We start from the raw sequence: 24,599 nt of genomic DNA on the forward strand, positions 1-24,599 counted from the left end.
GTCAAATACTGGTTATTCCCCCATGATATCTCGGTGCTATATGTTCAGTGCAAACGGTTTCGCCTGAATTCTATGGGCCAGTGACAATACGGTGTTGTCTGGGTAGTGAGGTGTACGACAATTTGGAGGAAAGACATTGAGGCTCCATGTGGAACCAGTGTTTGGAAGTCAACGCTGCCCTTGACCCGTGAGAGGACCTTGCGAGAGGTAAGTAAGGTTGTTTCATAGTGCGATTTCTTCGATTGACTTCGAAGTCAGTTGAGGGGGTGAGAAGCCAGGAGGTGCAAGTGATTTTTTCTAAACAGAGTAAGGTACAAGTAATACTATTAGGTAAAGAAGACAAAGGAGATCAACCAGATATTTAGTAGTGCATTTTATTTTCCACTCGTGTAACTTGGCCACCAACTTTTAGCTAATTTCTAACAATTTCTCTACCAAACTCTGTTTAAAAAAATCACTTCCACCCCTTGGCTTCTCAACCCCTCAATCAAGAAGTGAGTTATGCTGAGGTCATACGCTGTCAGGAATCTAGATTTTATGCTCTGTAGCCAAGATGGCAGATGGGATAATGACCTAAATTTGACTTACCACCCCAATGTTCGCGGGTTCGAATCCGGTATGGTAGCTTATCCCAATTCCTGGGCATGGATACGTACAGTCGTCATATGAGTTTTTTTGAATACGGTATTATTGTCCTCAATGCGTGCAGATGAGATTTATTTATTTTTCCCGTAAGGAGCAACTCTGGTCTTCCACCGGGTTATAAACTGCATCGTTGCCAACGCGGCGTTTCGGTGTTGGTCTCTTCGAAGATATCGACTCTGTTACAAAAATTCGACATCATAATAGGTTCTCACCTATCGGTGCTGACCTGATATATTAGCATGTTAAGTTTACTACCCATTTTATATTTTAGAAAAATTTCGGTATGTTAGCGGACGATTGTTGATAGTTGAACCAGTGACTTCATTTCAACTTCATTGGCAGCTCTCGAAAATGAGAACAGGCGTGCATTTGTTCGTCCAATATTCCTGTTGATGGTCCGGAGAATAGATTTGGTCTACATCAGTGTACAGGCCTGGTGGCACGATACATTAACTTGTACGCTTCATGTCTAAATGCGTGAACGATTTGTTGGACCGGAACGGAACATGCACGAATGCACAACCCAAATTGGAACAGGTTCTATTTTATGCGGTAAATTATGCAAATCGCTGTCTGACGACAATTTTAGATTTCCAACTCGGGTGATGATGACAGGGAAGACTAATAAAACCGAGCGTCAGACGAATTTGAGAAATACTTCGCGAGATGTGCACTATTTCCCTGTTTCAAGTGTTTAATGCTTTTGAGTGAAATTTAAAACATGAATGAATCAATGGTGTTTTTCCCAGGGATTTTTAATTTATCTTCCTATTCAAATTATCCCATTATATTTGTACTTCGTCATCTGTCAAGATAAGTACTTGCATTGTTTTAATGCCAATGGAACTTGTTCAGTTGGATTCAATATAATGCATGTGAGATAAAAAATGAATGAAAAAGATTGATACAGGGATAATGAAAATGAAAATGTTTATTTTAAATTCAAAATGTAGGTACCGTTGCCTGCCATAAAAAAATCATAATCCCGTATGGAGAGAAGTTATAGTGATATAGTGAAAGATAATCTCGGCAGTTGATTTGAATTAATTAATGGTTTGTTGTCGGTGTTCAGTAAAAAAAAAACTTATATAAAAAGTCAGCCTTAAGATGTGGAAGAAGTTTTCTATTTCAGACTTCTTTTTCGTCACTCCACTGTTGTCACCTAATGGCCACACCGTAAGTTTTAAATCTTTAAAATATAGTAAATATTAATATATATCTGTCTGTTAGGTCATACTCTTCATCTTGGTTCATATGATTTCATTCCTTCGAACCCAGCAGTGACCTTCTCCTTTTCAAATTTTAGTTGGGATAATTTTCATTTTTAACATTCTTAGCATGATCTTCTACAATTTTTCTTGTACAATAGGGTAGTTTCCTTCATTAAAAAAAACGAAATGCATTGATTGCTATTCGTTACCCACCATTAGGGTTTTCATAATATATAAATTATTTGGTTTTAGAAATCCCAGTTTAAACGAATGGCAATGGTCAATTTTAATCTCATTTGAAAAAGGCCAGATTGGCGCCCATGCGATTCCAATCCACGTGACGTCACAGGGACCTAGTTTCTACACGAGAGGATAGGAGTTTTACATTGTCTGAGATTGCCAATGCATGCATGAGTCACAGAACTCAGGGAAACATATCTTATTAATCACTTATTAAAATTGTCTAAGGCCGGAAAGTTTCCTTCGTTTGATAAGGTGGTAATAATCCATATTTAAACCAAGCGCTATCTGCTAGCAGGGTACTCTGCTACCTGCTATTAGCCTGCGTCGTATCAGCGCTCAAGCCTCGCCTCAAGGTCACCTCTCAGGGCGGCAGAGGGAACCAGAAATACGTCACACGGACTTTTCCCATCATTCCTCCTTAGCCGTCGCGTTTTCGCGTGATTGAAAATTTTCACTTTTCGTTTAATCGCGAAAAATAGATATCGTCATTCGGAAATCTAAGAGCGTAAAATGATTACTCCAGGAAATCTTTCGGTTTAGTCTACTTATGAAAAAATAATAGGAAACCACCCTATTAGTGCAAAGCGATTGTAGAATTACATTTTCAACATCACCAAAGCCAGATATTTTCTCTATTGTGAGCGTATAGAAGAATAAAAAAAACATTGTTCCAAGACGGTTCGACACCTTATTTTTTTCTCTTTATTCGCTCTCACTTATCTACAAAAAATAAACAAATACAAAAATTCAAATACACTGGTCATTCTCCGTCAGCGTCTCATTCCACAAAAAATGTTGTCAATTTCAGGGTGAAACATTTTCTGATTCCACGAATGAATAAAAAAAACAATACATTATCCCACATGTATTTACAATAGTTACACGATGCTTTTAGTTGCGGCTGCAAAGGAATGGCTAAAATAAGGGAATGTACATGTTTTTGGAATTAAATTTTAAAACCCATCAATTTGTCGGGAAACAACTGAGGACAGGGAATGCCTTTGATTTATTATCTAGGCCACACCAAATGCTACCTTCATTCATTTTAAAACATTTTCCACCCATCACCGCAGAATGGGGAAATCAGAAAGTTTTTGCATGCTTGCATTGTAGTTATTCAATACAATGTCATTGAAAGCGTAAAAACTCCGTGCGAAGAAAATCTTCTGTTAGCGAAGGCATGATTTAAAAATATAGGATGCCCACGCTCTTCTTACAGTTTTCCTATCCTCAAACGTTTCCTTCCTTTTTCATTTGCCTTAGCTCACGTGGATTTCTATCACAGGCGTCTCTGTAGGCATTTTGTGTAGAGGCTATTAAGTGTAGTCAGATTCAAGTTGTATGCTCAAATTTACCGACAATAATGGTCGTTTTATCAGACGCAAACCCAATGATGTAATCTTCGGGACGTGCCAAAAATGTTATCATTCTTTCGTTCTGATTAATAGCTTCGTGAATTCTTCATGTGCTACTCCTGAAAGTTTAGCCTTAGCCCTGCTTCGATCCTTTTCAACCTTCCACAATACCTCTTCATAACTTCGCACACATGATACGGTCATTTTTTGAATCGACATTCGCTCGACTTGTCCTTGGCGTCATTTAGACACTACTACAGGCGATCTTTTACTTTGCAAACGAAAAGACTATCGCATCTGGGTCGAAATTTGTTAACCAAGTGAAGGAGTTGACGAAGGAGACCCATATACCAGGATTTTTTAAAGTACTAAAGCTTTTCGAATCATAATTCGGCTCCGTTTTCTTTTTCTTGTTCGTTGAAAATTTTTACGCGTCGAGATCTTGAATGCAGTGAAATCTAAGCTTGCGTATCGCAAATCGAAAAAAAAAATCTTAGAACTGTTGACAGCATTGATTTATGTCGCTATTGAAGAAAACCCATTAGTAATGGACAATTAAAGAAATGTTGTTAATATTCTGGTACACAAGGTGTTTTATGAAATTAAATCCCACGTATGCCTTCCCTTACAAATGGAATTTGATTTAAATTCTCATCTGACAAGTAACTCCTACCCTTTGGATAATATTTTTTTAACCTTAAATCGAAGGCAGAGCAGAGGTACCGTAATATGATCCACAGTACGTCAATACTGTGACAAAACAAATAGTGTTGTTAAAACTTTGGCTAATAGCTAGAGGCTTCTATGATGAATGGCTATGCTCTTAATAGCTTTCCGTGTGTTTAATACCAGCAATGGAGGCTACTCAATACTTGAGGAATGAAGGAAGGTATTCAAAGAAGTTTTTTTTCTATTGTTCTAATGCCAATGTATGTCGTAAAGTTGGGAATGAAGTCTTTTTTACGGTAAAAACTATTAAGATTCAGGTTAGAGAGCAAAAAACTACAGTGGAAGGTTTAGACAATGAATGAAAACGTCATCTTGCGTCGGATCTTGGCTTAAAATGTTGGATTCATTCCTCGGCAGAAGTATGGTTTGATATCGCTCTTGCATAATGGCGATTGGGAGGATTTGATAGGCAATGGTTTGGTGCTATTAATGTCTATAAATTTATTCAAAATTAAATAAAGCTTCCAACACTTTGATATGAACAAGTCCTGAATTTTGAATTAGCCCGAAATATAGTAGTAACATAATATTTCGTCTTAGACAGTCTGCAGAATATCATTAATGCGTTGTGATGTCTTGTAGACCGTGAAAATCCTTATCTTCCTTGAGGCGACAGTTTAGGCTATAAATAATAATGCTGGAATCAATAACAGTTTGAGTAGTCCGCTGAAAGAAGTTTACATTTGTTAACGCAGTTCTACACATCATGTTAAAGGGGGAGTGAGAACATGTAAAAGAATTTGTCTATTGAGTGAGCATTTGGTGGAATTAAATCACTAGAGCTATCTATTCTTAAAACACACTTTGAAATCGGTCTCTTGGGAAATATGTTTTGTCATTTAGTTGAATGTCGGAGATGAGATGTTACAAGCCCAGGCAACCATTGTTCAGTGTAATGGACGGACGTATTCACAGATCGTTAACGTGTTCCTTGTGGACACGTATCCACCGATTGTACTTGGACACTAACTTTCACCAGCAACTTCTCCTTATCTTGGGCTCCACTTTTACAATCCGCTGTACAGCCCAGTGAAAAATAATTATTGTCAATGTCAAATATCAGGTACCGACACTTGTAGACCGTCGTAATCCAAAACGGTCTCGCGAGAACGCTAACTCACTCTTGCACCGTGATTTCAACTGAATTTCATTCCAGAACACAATATGATGGACGTCAGGAAATTCAGTTGAGGACATAGAGGACGTAGCAAAATATCTTCTCAGCTGATACAGCCAATTCACTCTAAGGAAGACCGTAAACCAGCTCACATCACTTCGTAGGCCAACTTCATTGATCGTTAAACCCGTGACTTTTATTGTGGTCCCACATCCGAGACCACTACTACCTCGAGGACATCTCCTCAAGTGTACCTCGACGGTACTCGGTAGTGATCGACTCATGACCTTGAGCTATCACCCAAATGCTTTAATCTCGTTTGTCCGCAGTCTTTTCTGCTCCTTCTCTCTCCTTATCTCCGTCCACTTTCACAGCCTTTGTTGCGTCCACAACTTCCTCGTCCACTTCCAGGGCCAAGTTTACGTGACCCTCCAGACCGTCTTCAGTCGTTCGAGTGTCCTGATCCGGCTCGCTGCTCCTTGAACCCTCTGTTCTCTGCTTCTTCTCCGCCACCTTACCCTCGTCCTCCTCGGCGTTCTTCGGGTCTACATCTTCCTGAGCAGACTCTTTACCAGTCTCCTCCTCTCCCTTATCAGTCTTGATTTCTCTCCCATCCTCTGCTGTTATCACTGCACCCTTGTCCTCCCTTAAGGGCCCTTCTTTGGTAGCGTTCAGGTCACCGTTCCTCTCGATGGTGTTCTCCGCTGCCTCTGCTTCCTTGGCCCGTGCACCTTCCTCGGCCTCCTTCAGCTTCTTCTCCTTGGCGGCCTTCCTCGCCTTCGGGGTGAGCTGGCCGAAGGCGTGACGGCTGGTCCAAAGGTAGACAACGCCCACGGCGGCACACATGCCGGCGAACAGGCGGAAAGTCTCCCGGGAGCCCAAGGAGCCCATCAGGAGACCACCCACGAGGCTGCCGAGACCTCTACCTGTGGAGTAAATAGATAAATGTGCTCAAAGAGAATGTGATAAAGCTGCCGATCATCAAAATTCATCAAGAGTCATGAGATTTTTTGTTTACAGCTTTTTACTCCATGGGATCGCTCATCGCTGAAAACACAATTCGTTAATATTCCATTGTTAAAAACTGAGAGTTCATAAAAACTGAGAGTTCATCCTGAACACCGTATATTACCAACCCCTTTTTCTTAGAACCGGAGTTTCGGCACGTTTAACTGATTATAGATATATATTATTATGGCTAACTTGATCTGTGTTTGGTTAAGTATATTTGAAGCATGGAAATGTTAAATTAAAAAATTGGAGAGTTTATTTTTTCATTATGAATTATAATGTGGGGCGTGTTGTTCTAAAATCAGTCCGAATTCGTTACCTTTTACCTTTTTTTTGTGAGGCTGAGAACATTTCTGGTGATAGCTCGTTGTAATTTTGTAAAACATTCGAAGCATTTTGACATCTTAGTATCTATCATCAGCTGTGGAGAATGGTTCTCGAAGTTCTATTTATAAATGTTGAATGGCAATATACTCCTCAACTTCTCACCTCTACTTTTCCATCGTCTCAATCTGAATAGCTTTTGATTTCTTTGAACGCCATTTGAGTCGAGCCCCCTACGACCAAAAGTGATCTCTACTCCGCAGCGTACGTTTCAATTGCGAATATATTTTGGTTGGGAGGTTGGGGAGAGCAATACAAAATTAGGTTTATTTAAATTAAGAAACCGTGTGATATTTTTTAATTAAGAGTATTGTAAAAATAATAAAATCGAGTAAGAGCTATGGTATAAATAGTAGGAAAGGAAGTACTGCATTTACTCTGAGCGGCGCGGCGGGCTGTAGACATAGTAACAAGATAACTTTTCCTCATTGTGGAGTGCAAGCTCCCTCACCTTCCTGTATCCGTTGGTGATGTATTTTTGGGTGTTCCCCGCGTACTTATTCGGTTTGTTGCTATACGTTTCGAGGCCGTTGCTGGGGCCGTATTCTGTATTTCGTCGGTACCGCACCGGTCGGTTTCCCTTTCAAGCCCACCGACTGGACATCATTCCGTACCGACAACGGTTTCCGTACCGACGACGGCACTTTTTAGCGATTCTGTAAGGTCGTCGGTTTCAAACCAGTCGGTACGGTTCCCTTTCCTTCCCAAACAGGGAAAATCCGAATATATCCGAAGTTAGAAGTCATCTAACGTGTCTCCACCAATGAAAGAAGGGTAAAAACAAGTGAAGACTCATTGGCACAGTTTGTTGTCGTCATTCTCAATCTTTTTGTTTGCGGAAATTACGCCTTATTGCTAGATTAAGATAATCGATTTTGGATAAGTTGTTAACAATGCGTATATAATGTGTGGTAGTAATGCTGTACCTACAGAATCGAAGGAAACAATATTACAACATCACAATAAAGTTTGTATGTGATGGAGATGGTTGTTGCTGGAATGAATTATTGAAACTATCCGTGAGATCGTAGTTTCTTTTTTATATATTGGTTCCGTATATTGCTATTTATTCATGATTTGGTAATATAGTTGTCATTAAATAAGTTCCGTCTAAATGTTATCAACGGAAGGTTATGCCATTGGCACCGTAGCAGACGAAAATAACATACCATGGAAAGTGAACGTAGGATTCAAAAGCAAATGTAAATGTCATATTAGAGGAACAAGTTAGGAAATTGTTATAAAAATATGGAGCTGGGTTTAATTAAAAGAAGTCTAATGACGAGGAAGTAAAGAAATTGTGATTGGGTGAAATACATATGTTTAAGTTGCGCATTCCAAGTAAGAGAAAATGATAATATTGCGGCAAACCTCATACTTATTAACAAATATCTTCTTTTATCGTCAAGGGAATCAATGGCTGACGATAAAATGAAATATATTTGCCTGTTACAAATGAAAGAAACTGATACCGTTGTGGCAAACTTCATACTTAAATAAAAAGATCTTATTTCTATGCCGAGAGAAACGCCAAATGATGATTGAGTGAAATAATAGTTGCCTATTCAGAGTGAGATAAAGTGATAACATTGCGGCAAAACTCATATTTAATCAAAAATATATTTTTTATGTCAAAGGAGCAAATAAATGATGATAGAGAGAAATAAAGCCTATTACAAGCGAGTGAAAGTGGTAACATAAATGAGAGAAAGTCATTATATGTTAGCAAACCTCATGTTTATTAACCAATATCTTATATTTCTGTAAAGGTAATCAATATAGATGACGACGCAGTGAATTATAGAGGCGTATTCGAAGGGGCAGAAAAAGATAACATTGCCGCATACCTCATTATTTACTCGGTGATGAGGTAAAAACAAAATAAAACGTACAATGCGCACCCACCAGAAACCCACTAGTCGGTGGCCGTACCGACACCTTTTTGCTGTCGGTACGGCTACCGACGATCTCCCGTCCTCACGTCGGTGCCGCACCGATCGGGTTCGTACAGAATCGCACCACTGCTTGCCGGGAGTCGGTGTGACGTCGCACCCGACGAATCGGTGCCGCACTGATCGGTTTAGAGTTACAGAATACGGCTCCTGGTCACTTTTTCTCAGGGAATAAGGATAGTGTTTTCCGTGGAGGATATTTATAAGGGTTCATGGATGGACGGAAGTTAAAAGGGGAGGGGATGAAGGAGTTGTCATTTTATTTTTGCATAATTTCAGGGCAGTGTCCCGCGGGTGGCTGATTTTTAAGTCACAGTGCCTGTAGAAATTCTGGTCTCATTTCTTTATCTCCAACGCCTCGCGGATTAGCCGAATTACGCTGTTTGAAGCTTGTCACCATGGCGATTACTTTGGTGTTTTGGAAGTCAATCCTAATAAATACTCTTCACGAAAACTTTCCTTATTCCCTTAGGAAAAGTGACCTGTAACGTCCACAAAACCTCGCAATTAAACCGAATAAGTACGCGAGGCACACCCGAAATAAACATCAATAGCTATAATTACCCGCGTGAGATTCAAGAAATACTTATTGTATCCGTGAATATACGACACTGCCTTTACTCACCGACGCCGTAGTATATTCCTCCCAGTAGTCCCTGGAGGCTGGAGTCCGTGGACGTGGTAGATCTGGAAGCCACGGCCGTGACGCACGCCGTAACAGCCAGGGACGATGTCACGCCCTCCATCGCCTCAAAGACGAGGCAAAGCCAAGGGTTGACCAATAGGGAGTAACCTAGGGCGAAATAGTTACATGAATTGTTGCTCATAAAATTTTTCCCAGTTTGCAAAAGATAGTTGATCCTAAGATTTACTGCAAATACCAATTGTAAATACTATTAAATATGAAGAATATTAGGTATGAAAATATGTTATAATTATGATATTATGATCGATGAGAATTTTATCATATCTGTGATCCTCGCGATAAGTTTGAAATTATAGTAACACTAATTGTAAGATTTGTTACTTCATATGACGACTTAATGTTAAATCCATGCACAGGCGTATCCAGGAGAGTTTTGTTGTTAGTACAAATTGATAAATTATTACTATTGATGAATATTTGATTAGTGATCGATTAAAAAATATTATTCTTACAAACCTGTCTATAAAAATATGATATCACCCAGGGAATACTAAGGTTAAAAACACCATCAAAATGTAACCTTTATCTGTAGATTTTTACAGTATATACATGCCCATAAGGAATGATTATCATTTTGTGTGTGACCTCTTTTTAGACTTTATAATTATGAAAATCGTCGATATCTTAAATTTCACATTCCCCCGATGTATCTTTCTTTAGGTCAATTTCCGGAGCTTACCCCGTTTCCTTTTCAATCTTAGGCGAGCCGCATTGTGCAAAATAACCGCAGTGCAGCATCACTTTAACCCGGACATTCAATCCCCATGCCGTGCTTCAGTTATTTTTTGTGGGCTTGGCAAATCAGCGGATGTCTGAGTATCGGCGCCACTCCTTTTCTTCGCAGCCATCTATGACTTGCCTTGACTGCCGCAAAGGATTTAAAGGGGCAGGCACTGAGCTTGATATTTGGGGCTCTTGAATATCGGCCAATATTATTCTTCTCGGCGTGTACTTCTTGAAAATGAGAACACTGGCTCATTACAAAGCAACCACTTCGATTGAGCGCTCAATTTTTCGCGAGAATATTTGGTTTTAATAAATATTTCGTTAACACTAAACCTTAAATTCTATGCCCGAGGTAATTAATTATTGTTGGGTCGTTGAAGAATTAGAGATATATGTTTTGGCCTTTAAGTTTCCGGCTCGGTATCCCAATAGTAAGTTAGTTGGTCTCACACTGTCGGGTGAAATTGGTTGATACCTTTGTATATCAGGAATCTTCAGGGGTAGGACTCAATAACCATTATTAGTAGGACTTAATCGATGCTTGCCGTTAGTTGTTATTATTATTTGTGCTGAAAATCTATCTACAAACTGATGAAACTATGGGAAATTATTATTTGGATTTTTAAAGGTCCACATAAATAATAATGTGAATGCAAAAATCCATACTTGTCCATTCAATTATCCAAATGATTATTTTTAGCAGGATTTAATCTATGCTTGCCGTTCACTTTAGTTTGTGATCATTCTTCCTGTTGAAAATTTGTGTACTAACTGATTAAACTATGGGAATTGATTCTTTGGATTTTTAAGGGGTCCACATAAATTATACAGTGAATACAAAAATCAATACCGATACCATGGTCCATAGAATAAGACTGTTTGTTTTGACGCTCAGGCGATTAGTGTTTTGTAATTGCCTACCACAATCTGATTTATTATTTGCATACTCTGCCGAACAGCTTTAAACCACTTTATGGTACTCTTTACCTACACTTCAACAATCAGATGCTTGGGCATATGGTAAAGCGAGGGTCTAAGATTGACCTTGAGGTCTCAAATTTTGGGCCATGGGCGTACCCAGAATCAAAACTAGGGGTTGGGTGGGCAAAACTAGTTGTGGTCGTTCAACTTGTAACTCTTTTGCACAGAAAAGGTTAATGAAACCAAAATTTTAAGGAAATTATGACAGCAATTTATTATTTTTTATAATTATTTGCTTGAAAAAATAACGATTTTTATTTTAGTTCAATTTCTTATACTAATGTCATTTTCCTTTAAAAGGAAAATTTGTTCAATACTTTTGTTTTGAACTAAATTTATTTTCGCTTCTAGGGGGGCAGTTCCCCCCACCCGGCCCCCTGCTGGGTACGCCCCTTATTATGGGCCCTATTTTTTGGTTAGTTCCACAACTTTTTTCACTGGGACAGTTTTCCCAGAAAAAATGTATTTTTCCAATCCGCCGAGACATACCTAGGAGACGGATAGCATAGACGAGGAAAGAGACGGCTATGACGGCGTGGTGGCCGATGCGGTCGGTGATTGGTCCAGCCAGAGCGAGGAGCGGCAGGCCAGCTGCGCCCCCTACAGTCACCGTCAGCCCCATCAGCATCTTTGACGCTCCCAGATCCTGGAGAAGCCAGAATAAAAATCCTTCGAGGAAACCCCAAGCAGCGCCTAGAAGAACAGAATTTTATGGGTTAGGTATTGAGGCGTATCGGTGGCGTAGCGAGAGGGTATGGGGGGATCCAAACCACCCCGAAATATAAAAACACAATTACTTTGTTTCATAAAAAGAAATATTTGAAAAATCATGAATTTACAAAAGATTTTTTTTTTGGAAAAATGAAGTTTTTTCGTTTATGAAAAGTTTTTAAATTTGAAATAAAGAAGTAAAAACTTCGTAAGGTTCACTGTTATTTAATATGGGCACGACCCGGGTTTCGTACCTTGGTTACATCGTCAGGTGACTGATCTTGCATGCATCTTATATTTATACACAAAGTACACAAATATGACAGTGAGGACATCTATCGGAAAGGAGAAGGACTGGTTGAGAGGGCGGGGCTCCCTTACCCCCTCCCTCCCCCTATTCCATTCCCTGATTAATCCTCACCCCCGCCCTCTCAACCAGTCCTTTTCCTTTCCGATAGATGTCCTCACTGTCATATTTGTGTACTTTGTGTATAAATATAAGATGCATGCAAGATCAGTCACCTGACGATGTAACCAAGTTACGAAACCCGGGTCGTGCCCATAATTAAATAACAGTGAACCTTACGAAGTTTTTATTTCTTTATTTCCAATACGGAGAGGTGTCACAAAGTAAAGCTTGAAATTATTAGTTTTATTTTCAAATTATTTTAAAACCCTGTACTTAGTACTCCGTTTTTAAAAGATTTTCCCCCTGGTTTTGGACCCCCCCTCCGAACGAAATTCCTGGCAACCCCACTGATCACAGTTTGCCATATTAAGACTCACTGGGTCTATTATGACGATTTTTGGGTAGTTTAACATCTTGAAGTTATCATTTATAAAACTAGTGAAGGCATGAACGAATTTTACAGTGATACACAACAATAAAATTAAAAAATATCAATAGAATTGTATTGCGCAGAAATGAAAAAGAAAAGGCAAGAATATGGACGTACCTACAATTTGATATTTTAATAGTGAAAAAGGGGTGTGTCAAAATTTTTGTCTTTTCTCATTCGCTAGTGTAAAATAGGATTATTTCCATGTTTTTTATTTCATTATTGTAAAAACATTATAAAATTGTTTGTGCTTTCATGTATTAATTTATTATAACCATTATTCATAGACTTGATGAAAATATAAGGAAATATCGAAACGTCGGCTAACATTAATGCATTCCACCAAATATCGCCATCCAGCATTAAGTTGAAAAATGACATGCCTGGAAATATATTTTATATCATTGTGGCACTAAAAATTTAACTTTAAGCAGCAGCAGTTATTATATGTCAAAACTATACTAATATACTACACTAAAAATAGTTTTAAATAATATTTTTATTGCCCTAAGGCTTTGGGGGGGATCTATCCCCTCATCACCCTCATAGTTGCGCCACTGGGCATGCGAATGTGCTACCTTATCCACGAATAAACGAAATTTCGATTTTTCTGACTTGCTACCTTTCCCATGTCAACATTCAATTATCTGCATAGAGCGCTTCACTCACCAAGGGCCAGGGCCGCCGCCAAGATGGCCACGAGTTCTAGGTTCCGCAGGGCCGTGATGACCTCCTTGACGACTTTCTTTGCTGGCGACTTGAACTCCAAGTCGATGGTGAGAACCAGGAGACCACTGACGACCTTTAGGACGGCGTAGAGGTAGAAAGCGGGCCTGTTGGAAAAAAGAGGAGTCATTGCCGAAAGTTTCCCTTGCAACGTCGAAATCCATAGCCTCTCATATCTCACTGACCACTAAAAAGTTTGCCGAAAGTTATAGGATTGTCAACGCATTTAATTAAGGGATGTGGAAGGCATCAAGCTGAGGACGTTATGCGATGCAGTAATCTAGGATAATAAGGTTACTTTAGGGGCAGGATCGCTGATTGTAGGCTTTTAAGAATAAGGAGAAATAAAATTAATGTATTTACCCAAATGATAGCAACAGAATTTGGGTATATATGCATTTTGAGAGAGGAAAATAGAACTTTAAACTGTAACGCAACGTGGGTATTTATTTGAATTTTCGAACATCATGTTATCTACCGACTTTGAGCTTTGACTTTGGGTATCTCAAAATTCCCCCTTCATAAAAAAATATATATTTTGAAATACTCCAATTCTTTAATACATCGAAGATTGAAATTTGTACTTTATTGCACTTATTTGATGTGGAATGACCAATCGCACACCTTCGATTTCCAATGGTGTGTGGATAAGTTGGCCATCACCTATATGTAATATCATCTATATGTAATGGAATCGATCCCCTCTCCCCGCTTCTATTCTTTTTTATTTTATATTAATAAAGTCATACACATAAAGCAAGACTGCCAATTTATAGTGCAATTATAGCAATAAATATTAAGTAATTAAACAAATAATTATTTATTACAAATTTATATAAAACAAAAAACGAAAACAACAAACATTTATCCAGCTATCTAGTCATTCATGCGATAAATATGTTGATACCAGGTGAGTAACATTTCTAATTGTCAGGGAAAACGGATCAATATCACGCGGGGGAGAATTTATTAGAAAAGAAAGTCTATGGAAAAGAGAGCGCTTAATTACAGATAGCCTGGGTGTAGGAATGTGGAGTAAAGAGGTAGATGTGGTGTGGCGGGAGGGTACTCTGATGTCGAATGAGGAAACAATGTCAGGACTGTCGAAGTGGGAGTTGAATTCTTCTTCAATAGGGTGGTTTCCTATAATTTTTTTATTGCCTAAATCGAAAGATTATTACTCCTGGAGTAAGTATTTCACGCTTTTAGATTTTTAAATGGCGATATCTATTTTTCGCGATTAAATGAAAAGTGAAAATTTTCAAGCGCGCGAAAACGCGACGCGTAAGTATGAATGCCGGGAAATCTCTCCGTGTGACGTATTTCTGGTTCCTACTGCCGCCCTTTGAGGTGACCTTGAGGCGAGGCTTAGCGCTGATACGACGCAGGCTTCTAGCGGGTAGCCTAGTACCCTGCTGGCTGATAGCGCTTGGCTTAAATAAGGATTATTAATACCTTATCAAACGAAGAAAACTTTCCGACCTTAGCCAGTTTTAATGAGTGATTATTAAGACACGTTTCCCTGAGCTCTGCGCCTCATGCATGCATTGGTAATCTCAAACGATGTATAACTCCTATCTTCTCGTGTAGAAACTAGGTCCCTGTGACGTCACGTGGAGTGGCATCGCATGGGCGCCAATCTGGCCCTTTTCAAATGCGGATAAAAATGGACCATTGCCATTCGTCTAAACCGGTATTTCTAAAACGAAATAATTTGTATATTATGAATACAGTAATGGTGGGTAACGAATCGCAATCAATGCCTATCGTTTTTTTTATGAAAGAAACTACCCTATTGTCGCTGTATTAAATACCTCTGTACACTTCCCTATCGAAAGTCTCTTCTTAGTGCACTTTTGGCATATATCCAAACTGCCGAACCTCCAGCGGGGAAGCTGAGTAAACAAAAAAAATGTCCTTTACTTGGAGCACTGGAGTATGAGTCGAGTAAGCATGTTTTGACGGAGCCTTGTGAATTATGATTTCTTAGTGAAACGGAAACGGGCATGATTTGAGAGATATACCTCTGAGTTTTGGTATTTCAGCCAGGAAACGATGAAGAGCTTTCAGGAATCTATTTTTATTCCGTCAGCCCTCATATTTACAACTCATAATTTAATTATGTACGAGGATTTTTTTAGGGAAATTCTATTTTATGATAATGAAAATCCTCCAAAGGAACTCCCCTCAAAATTTTCTCTTCTTAAAAGTCATGAATTTTCCATTAATAAGGAGTTTTTGTTGCCATTTCAAGGGACAATTTCCACGGATAGTTCCACCTACAGTTCTCTCTTGCTGAGATGGAACCAGCGTATCTTTAACTCGTTCTTAGTTTGAGTCTATAGTTCAGTCTTTTATCATTTTAATAATGTAGCACTAGTAATTTTACCAATTGGTTTTAAAACCAAGACCGTCACGCGAAGGAAAATTATTTTAAAAATCCAAAACAAAAAATTTATATGTTCATCAATTCTTTTGTGTTTAACTATCAATTTTTGCACTGAAAGAAAATCCTGGTAAGAAAATGACCATGAAGGGATGGGAAAAGTACAGTTTTTCTCGATGAAGGGGTTCACGCTTAGGCAAAGAAGTATTATGTAAAGCCAAGATAGGTATGGATTGGAGATTAAATGGCCTACTGAGCGCGAAAGTTTATAGCCCTTTTAATAATGAAAGGCACTTTGTTTCTTCCGCAGTAACCTTGTGGAAGAAACAAAGAGTATTTCATTATTAATATGGTGCCCTTCCACCACGTACGTGCTTCAAGTTTCGATTTAATTTCGAAAAGCACCCCTGTACAAAATACGTAAACAACATGAAATCGAAATACTAATCTTTTAGACTACCTGATTGTTGGTGAAACGTATATTAATTACTATTTAAAAGGAATGAACATGTATAAACATAAAATTAATTTGAATACATTTGAGCTCATGTTTTTAAAATAGATAAAGTATGATCATAAGTTTTTTAAAATGTTAGTAGTGTTTCAATCTCGTCTCAAAATGACTTTCGTAAACCTTTTACTACTTTAATGACCCACTACACGAGCATAGTTATCTTTTCGAATTCCGTACTTTTAGTCAAATAATTAGTCACAAAATCGTCGTGTGTGAGTCCAGAAAATCTCGAGTTTTTGTGTAAGCCCTCCCGAGTCTCTTTAGGCCGAGGGGATTTGACCCTAAAATCCCGCTCTCCTTCGTTTAAACGTATATCCGCTGCCGATTACGGCTGCCAGGAAATTGCCAGGAATTCGAGTGAGGGTTGGCAGCCCTGTGGCTCCGTGCACGTGCGTCCGAGCGCTCTTGGGGTCATCACTGAATGACAAGCGTTCCTCGGATTTACGTAAGAGAGGATAGTGAGAGATTCCCATGCCGTGAGGCGACCTCCGTTATAGGAAGTACGAGAACACCACAACACGACGTGCCGCTTACTTTAAGCCTTTTTTGTGGTTATTTATAAATTTCAAGGGGAGAGTGGTGGCCTAGTGGGTAGAGCGCTTGGCTTCTGCTCGAGGGGTCCCGGGCTCAAGTCCCGCCTGAAGTCTTCGGACACCCCAAATCAAAAAAAATCCTAAAAGTGCGAGGTGATACAGGGAAAGAAACTGGCCCTCCTACCCTGATATTTCAGGTTCACACGCCTTTGGCCTAGTCTGGGACGAGCTCTACCCTCATCTAACCAAACCAAAATTTTGGGTTGAATCACTGAATGAATTACTAATTTTAAAGATCATTCGCTCATCCCATGTTGGGAATTTCTATTTATTTTCATATTTAATCATAACTAACGCTTGTGCGAAAATTCCGCAGAGAAAAAAAATCAATCGCCTTGACCGGGATTCGAACACGGATTCCCCGATTTCCGGTCGATTTCATCGGCCAGTTAAGCTTCTGAGGCGTATTTCCCCTCCGTGGAAACTACCCCAAACACTAGACCAAAAATCGGGGGATCCGGGTTCGAATCTCGGTAAAGGCGAATAATTATTTTTCTCTGTTGTAGGTTTCGCACAATTTGTGCATTCCGGGTGACTCCGTAAAGTTTTCACCCTGGCTATTCCCGGTATACGAGTTAACTTAAGTTTGTCTTTGCAGTCAGCGTTATGATTAGCCAGTTAATAAATTATGGTTCCACATTATCTTCAAAAGCAATAGTTTTTTCGTAAAAATAACGGCAGAAATGAAATTAGCACACCAAACTATATGCAGGGTCCAATTTTGAAAGTATTCAGACAAAAAATGATAGTCGTCTCTCTTTTTCGCGATGCGGACCACTGTGGGTGCTCACCTGAAGTCGGTGGCGCCGCCCGCGTCCAACAGAAGTCCGGAGAGCGGAGAGGCGATCATGGCTCCGATGGCGGCGTATATCCTCTGCAGACCGTAGTCGGCGCCGTGCTTCCTCAGCAGCGCTATGACGGCGCCCTCGAACATGGCGAACGCCGTCCCACCAACCGCACCTGCAAAGCGAAACATTTTTAAGGAGGTAGCTAAGTGACTTTGTTGAATGATTATTTATATAGACTGCGTGACTTTGCGTTCATCGACGTCCACTTTGATGTTAAAACCGCCTTCCTGTATGGGGAATTGAAGGAAGAGGTATATATGTCAATCCCAGAAGGCATTGAGGTAAAATGTAATGGTAATTGTGAGCTTGTAAATAAGTTGGTGTTCTCGAAGTTTGACTGTCTCTCTTTTCCGCTTGTGTCACGTCGATGAACGCAAAGTCACGCAGTATATATAAATAATCATTCAACAGACTTCGTGATCCACAACAAATAGTTTCTGCGCTTTTTTTAACAATGTAGGTAATCTCATCATATTCGCCAATTATGGAACGTGTGAGGGCTCAGGGGAGCCCTTCGAGGATACTACCCAGACGGCACAGAATCCTCCGTATCTAATTCGTATGCAGATAGTATCCATTGACGAAAAGCGACGGAGCGGTAGTCAATGGATACTATCTGCATAGGAATTAGATATGGAGGATTCTGTGCCGTCTGGGTACGCACCGGGGCCGGGAACCAAGCCAGTGGCTTATACGCCCGATCACTCGGGGAGGGGGAGGAGAGGAAGGGAAAAGGAAAGAGGCGCCGCCGCGATGGGAGCCCGACGACGCCTCTGGGAGAGGAAAGGTGCGGAAGGAACGGAAGAGGGAATAAGCTCTTATAAAAATTTTTTTTTTTTAAACCAGCCTTTATATTTAGATTACAGGGGATGAGCAACGTTTATATATGACACAAAGCAAAAAAACTCAGTGACCCCGAAAAACCAAAAGTGACGTATTAAAAAAGTCACTATATTTATTAAATTTTCAGTGAATGGTAAGCCCCCTATGTTTCAAAATTCCACCCCTATGCTTTTAAATGCCTACCCCTATGTTAAAAATGCCACGAAACACGAAAATCGACCATTTGGAACTTCTTAGATCAAAAACATGTTTTGGGGGGGGGGGTTGACTGGGGGGTGGTTAAAGGGGGGGTTGGAGAGAAAAAGTTATATTTTCATGTATTGTCATCGGAAATGAAGAAGTGTGCAAAATTTCAGCGTTTTTGCTTCACAGGAAGTGAGTCAAATTTGAGTTACAAGATTTGTACCAGACAAACAAACAGACAAACAAACAGACAGGTTGGTGAGTTGATATAAAGACTGTAAAAAACACTTCAACGCTATAGAAGTGAAGAAGACCATAGGCGGATCCAGGGGGGGGGGCACGGGGGCACGTGCCCCCCCCCAGATCCTTAAAAATATGCTAGATTTTTTATACGGTCCCATTGTCATTTCGTTCGTTTTGTATAACAAGGTATCCTTGTGCCCCCCCCTGAACAAAATCCTGGATACGGCCTTGCTTGTGCCCCTCCCAGAAAGAAATCCTGGATCCACCCCTGAAGAAGACCCCTAAATAGCGAAACCAAGCATAAGCAATTAATGTTCTAACGATCTAGGAGGATTATTCTATGAGGAAGAATAATCCAACGATCAGATCGTTAGATTATTATAACGCCAATTATGGAAGTTAAGAAAAGGAAATAAGGGCACAAATAATGTGGGAAATTCAATTCTCATTTATGTTTACCAACTCTCTAACCCGAATGAAGCGCATTTTTCATGTAACCAACTTAAATTGACTTCAAATACAGCAGTCATTAGCTGAGTGTAAAAAACTTAGAGGGGTGAGTAGCTCACAATAATTTTTTAATTATGATTCTGATGGTATAAAGAGCATCATGTCAGTGTTTTTTCAGAGCAACACATATATTCTGGCAATTAGCAACGGTTTTTTCTATTCATAGACAAGTACAGCTGTAAGAGCCAGATTAAAAATGAGAATTATCGAATGAAATATCCAGATAATGTTTCACAGAAATCCTTTTTTTGACGTCAGTCGATGAAGTACAGTCTGAATATGATATATGAATGATAACAACATAATACGTCGTTTCACGCACTAATATTCTTAATTTATAAAATATAAATACGTATTAAAAATTGAATATTATTAATTTATCAAGAATATTAGTTTTATTTATTATTTGGAATTGCGACGGTCGTGAATATTTGATTGCGCATTCTCAATAGCGGAGGACAAAGAACTAAGAAAATGAGTTGAATAAGGAAAAAAAGGTTAAATTACTATCCCATAAAACTAAAATCAGAATATACAAAATTGTAATTTACCCAGTACTAATCTACGGGTCGGAAACGTGGATATTAAACAAGAAAGGGGTGAAATCATTGATAGTATTCGTATATAAGGTTTTACGTACGATTTATGGACACACTTATGAACGAGGGAGGTAGAGAATAAAATGCTATAAGGAAATCAGAGAACTTTGCAGGAGTAACGACGCAATCGGTGAAATTAGGGGCAGAAGAATAAGATTGTTTGGCAATGTGCACAGAAAAGAAGACGGAAGTAAGATGAAAGAAGTTCTGAAAGCAATCCCTGAAGGACGATGACCAAGAGTAAGGAGTGAATGAAGAGCAGGATCTGAACCACTTCGGCGTATCTGGACTGGGTTACTGGTCTGCAGTGCCTTTGATCAGTCTACTCTGGATGTCTCACCGATGAGCACCCTGATGGCGAGGTATGACCAGAAGGTGAGCTTGGGGTTGTTGGGCACTGCGACGGCGGCCAGCTTCTCCACGCACACGCCCTCCCTCGGAGTGGTCACGATGCACGCCGGGCGACACTTGCCGCTGCTGGCGCTCTCCTGCCGGTCAGCCGAGCCGTCGTCCATGGACATCATCCACGCCACCGCCACCGGACCACCCCCTCCTCCCTCCTTCCTCCCATCCACATCCTCACCCCATCCGTCGCTGGACCCGTTCCTCGCCTCGCTGCTCATCATCGAATCCAGCTGGAAAGGAGGAATAGAATCGTTAACTTCGAGAAGCGGATTTCACTTTCGCGAAAATTTCCAAGTTCTTATCAAACCCTCCTTGCGGTATATCTGTACTTGCCGCTCATGAATTAACGGGGATTTGCAGACGGCTTTTTTTTTGTTAGATATATTGCTCAAAATCAGCCAGACAAATTGCAACGACGCTTCTCCATACCTTAATTCAGTAAACATCATAACAATACAATAATGATTTCTAGGTGATTTTTTCATCTATCAAGATGAATTCTACTTTGCATTACCCTGGTTCATAGACAGATGAAAACTCGCTGGAAGAATATCATATGAAGAGTATCATATGAAAACCTGAAGACTGATTGAGACTTTTTTTCTTGAATACTTGCGCACGCGAAAATATGAATTGAAATAATATTTATGTAAACCGTTGAAATAAAATTATCAAATTTATGTTATTTACAATTTTTTCACCGATGTATATTACACCAGATAAATTTATCGTCGACAAGGTTTCATGAAGTACTCTTCGTAATTCCAACGAATCCTCAACCACTTAAGAGTTCATAGTAGAATTCACATTTTTGGATGAAAAGTTCACCTGGAAGTCATTATTATATTATTAATGACAAGCCAGTGGTTCAAGAGGTCTTATACTGCAAATATTTATAATATTAATACATCATCTACATATTTCAACATTTTATATTGCAAAATTTTCATTATATTGTAATTTGGTTGATTAATGCATACATAGTTGCAAGATTTTATAACTATAATGCAAATTTTATAGGCTACATGTGTGAGTATTAATATTGATGCTTCATACATCACTTATATGTATCGTTACAATTTCAGCCATGGTTGTGTTCCTTCTTGAAATCGACTTCAGAATTTGCTTTAATGAATAAAAGAGATGGCAATTTTCCACAAACTCATTTCATAATGTACGACGCGTTTCCACCGTCAGGTAATGTCAATTACAAATTGCTTGCACATTGTATTTGAAAAAGGCCTGACGGACGAAACGCATAGTACAGTATTAAATACATTTGTGGTAAAATAGCTTTTTCTTTTTTATTAAATCAGGATGTCATTCCACTTCATCTCGCCTTCTTCAGCCACTTTTATTCAGTATTTTTGCCAAACAAACAACATATTTCACATAATATATCGTGGTGAGAACTTGTTATTTACCATGAGTGCGCCTGTGGCGTTTGAGCCGGTATTCCAGAGGACGTTGGCGGTGAAGAGGAGAGTTTGGTCGTCGGGTGGTCGGATCCCTCCAGGGGGCCTTCCCCACGTGCAGTTGGGGCCACAGTCGAGACCCACGGACCCTTGGTCGTCCGGGCGGAACACGAGCGAGTCAGAAATTCTACCGGAGAACGTGCCGTTGACGGCCGCGGTCGTGGAGTTGGTCGACTCGGTGGCGTTCCCCTGCGAGGGACACGAGTGGCCGCACTGCCGCAGGGCCAGCACCAAAGGGTGCGAGCCGTTCTTAAAGTCGAGGAACGTGCAAGGGAGATGGCCAGGTAGGGGCTGCACTAGGAACCCTGTGCGCGGAAGAGAGATAAATTGCATGAGATTCAATTCTCTTAACACTGAAGCCCGTGCTATTTTCATGTGCGGGTTGCGTGAAACCCATGGTTTTGGTGTTTTTTCATAAAATCCAGCACATTCAGTGGTAAATCATTTGGGAACCACTAAAAGGCAGCATCGTCCGCACAAGAGGGCCAGATTACTAAAGAAAGAGGCTTTCTACTTTATAACTAATGCATCTAATGAGAAAATTTAAAAATATTTTTCAATGTGAAAATTAAGTCAATTAATTAGAGCACCATGGAAAAAAATTCCAAGGGCGTGATTATTAAAAATTGTAAAGTCATCAGAAGCATGCAAGTTTGCACAATTTAAAGTCGATCCGAACCTAAGAAGTTGGTTAAAAATGAATTACAAGATTCCATCGACGAAACAGACAGACAGACAAAGCAAGCTAAGAAAAATCTTGTATTAATAAAGGGGCGTAACTGTGGAAACTTTTGACCAAAATGCTCACCCCCTCCGCCGACATCAGCCTCTTCCATCATGACCATGGAGAGGGTGGAAGGCAGCGGCGGATGGTGCCTGGCCGGCGGCACCAGTAGCAGGAGCAGCGAAACCCCTCCACCCACCGCCGACAGCAGCGCCAGCAATACCTGGAAAACATATCATAGTATATAAATTAAAATTGGAAATTATACAAACCGTAACCCAACCCTGAACTGATATTCATATCATTATTTAATTCATGTTAATTACAATTTTTTCCGCACATATATTTCGCCAAAAGAATTTTTATTCAGGAATCAGTCTTCAGGTTTTCATTTACGAATCTTGTCTTTATAGTTCCATCGAATTTTCAGCTGCTTGGGAATCAGGTAAATGCAAAGTACAATTCACATTCATATATCAAAAATTCACCCGGAAACCGTTGTTAAAATTTTATGATGTTTATTAAATTAGGGAATGGAGAAGTGTCTTTGCCATTTTTTCAGGGTATATTTCCAATCCACAGCGTTATGCATTTCATCATATTTCCAGTAAAAGTATTTTTGAAACCTGCGAAAATATGTCTGCAGACTAACTTTTACGATACATGACATTGTATGAGGTAATGTGTGATTGCAAGATCGACTGTTTTTGTGTTCTCAATGTGCTTGTGCTTAGTAGTTTATCGATTACTCAGAATCAGTGATACAACACGAAGGTTGATAGGTAAGGCTAGAGCTCATCCCGGACTAAGCCACATATGTGTGAATTTCACACATTTTCAGGGCAGGAAGATCACTTTCATTCCCTGTGTCACCTCGCGTTTTGAGGATTTTTGTTTTTGGAGTATCCGACGGCTTCACCCTGGATTTGAGCCCGCAGTCTTTCGAACATTAGCCAAGTGCTCTGTCCACTTAGTTGCTACTTTAAACTCCCCTCTCCAATACAGAGAATTGTTATTTATTAAAACCAATATTACTTCGATGAAATAAAAATACGAACGACTCTTGTCGCAGCTAAACTTTGGTTAATTGGCTGTCCATCTCGGAAACAATAGAAATGCATTTCACGAATACTAAAGTCGTAACTTTTGCTCTTTGGTAGACCTTACGGAATATGGTTGTATTTAATTGTAATTAATTCAAACTAATATTACTCGTCGATGGAATAAAAATTCGAACGACTCTTGTCGGAGCTAAACTTTAGTTAATACATGATCGCGGAGCCTTTCGGAAACAATAGAAATTCATTTCACTAAGAATATACCTAGAAGTAAACTTTGCTCTTTGGTAGACTTTACGGAATCTGGTCGACTCCATGCAATCTAACTACCACGAATTACACTTGTGAATTGTAAGAAGTATAACAGTTAGGATGATAACTATACTAAGTGCCACTTTTGGTCACAAGTGTGGGGTAACATGATGCATTGTATATAACTGATCACTCGTAGAAATTATGTTTGGTAGGAAAAAGTTTAATCATCAAAATCGGAAGTCTCATTGATTTGCTTAGGTGGAAGGAATATACCCTGATGTACACTTATTAATAAAACAGAGTGGAAAGATCCCGCAAACAGATATAGCACAAGGGGTTTCGATACAGTACGTACCATCCCTCCTAATGTATTTCATTAATATTTTAGACTTTCACTGAGTAAAGCCTGAAAACTCACTATACCTGAGGGAATCATTTGGGCTTTCGTTGAAAAAGTTCGGTTGAACCTAGGAGCGGTACCACGTCACTCAAATGAGATAATGAATCGAATTATTTTCTTTGGTTAATCATATTTCTTCGTGGTGGAATGCAAATTTGGGAAAGGGTCTTCAACTCGAAGTAGCGGGTAAAAATAATTATGCTGTCCATTTTTACACACTATTGCGT

The 24,599-nt window shown here is 39.6% G+C and overlaps 1 protein-coding gene across 1 annotated transcript in view; it reads right to left on the reverse strand.

Moving 5' to 3' along the window:
* Positions 1–3,358: 3,358 nt before the first annotated feature.
* Positions 3,359–24,599, reverse strand: part of LOC124153999 — a 101,084-nt gene continuing 79,843 nt past the window's right edge. Inside the window, exons 4-11 of the mRNA XM_046527466.1 lie at positions 22,744–22,882; positions 21,885–22,240; positions 20,396–20,690; positions 17,621–17,789; positions 13,280–13,443; positions 11,550–11,753; positions 9,273–9,440; positions 3,359–6,226 (exon numbers count right to left, since the gene is read on the reverse strand). Coding sequence (XP_046383422.1) covers positions 5,610–6,226; positions 9,273–9,440; positions 11,550–11,753; positions 13,280–13,443; positions 17,621–17,789; positions 20,396–20,690; positions 21,885–22,240; positions 22,744–22,882 — 2,112 coding nt within the window. The 3' untranslated portion in view covers positions 3,359–5,609. The remainder of the gene's footprint in view (positions 6,227–9,272; positions 9,441–11,549; positions 11,754–13,279; positions 13,444–17,620; positions 17,790–20,395; positions 20,691–21,884; positions 22,241–22,743; positions 22,883–24,599) is intronic.

This window comes from Ischnura elegans, chromosome 2 (assembly GCF_921293095.1).
Source record: "Ischnura elegans chromosome 2, ioIscEleg1.1, whole genome shotgun sequence".
In the NCBI taxonomy this organism is placed as follows: Eukaryota; Metazoa; Arthropoda; class Insecta; order Odonata; family Coenagrionidae; genus Ischnura; species Ischnura elegans.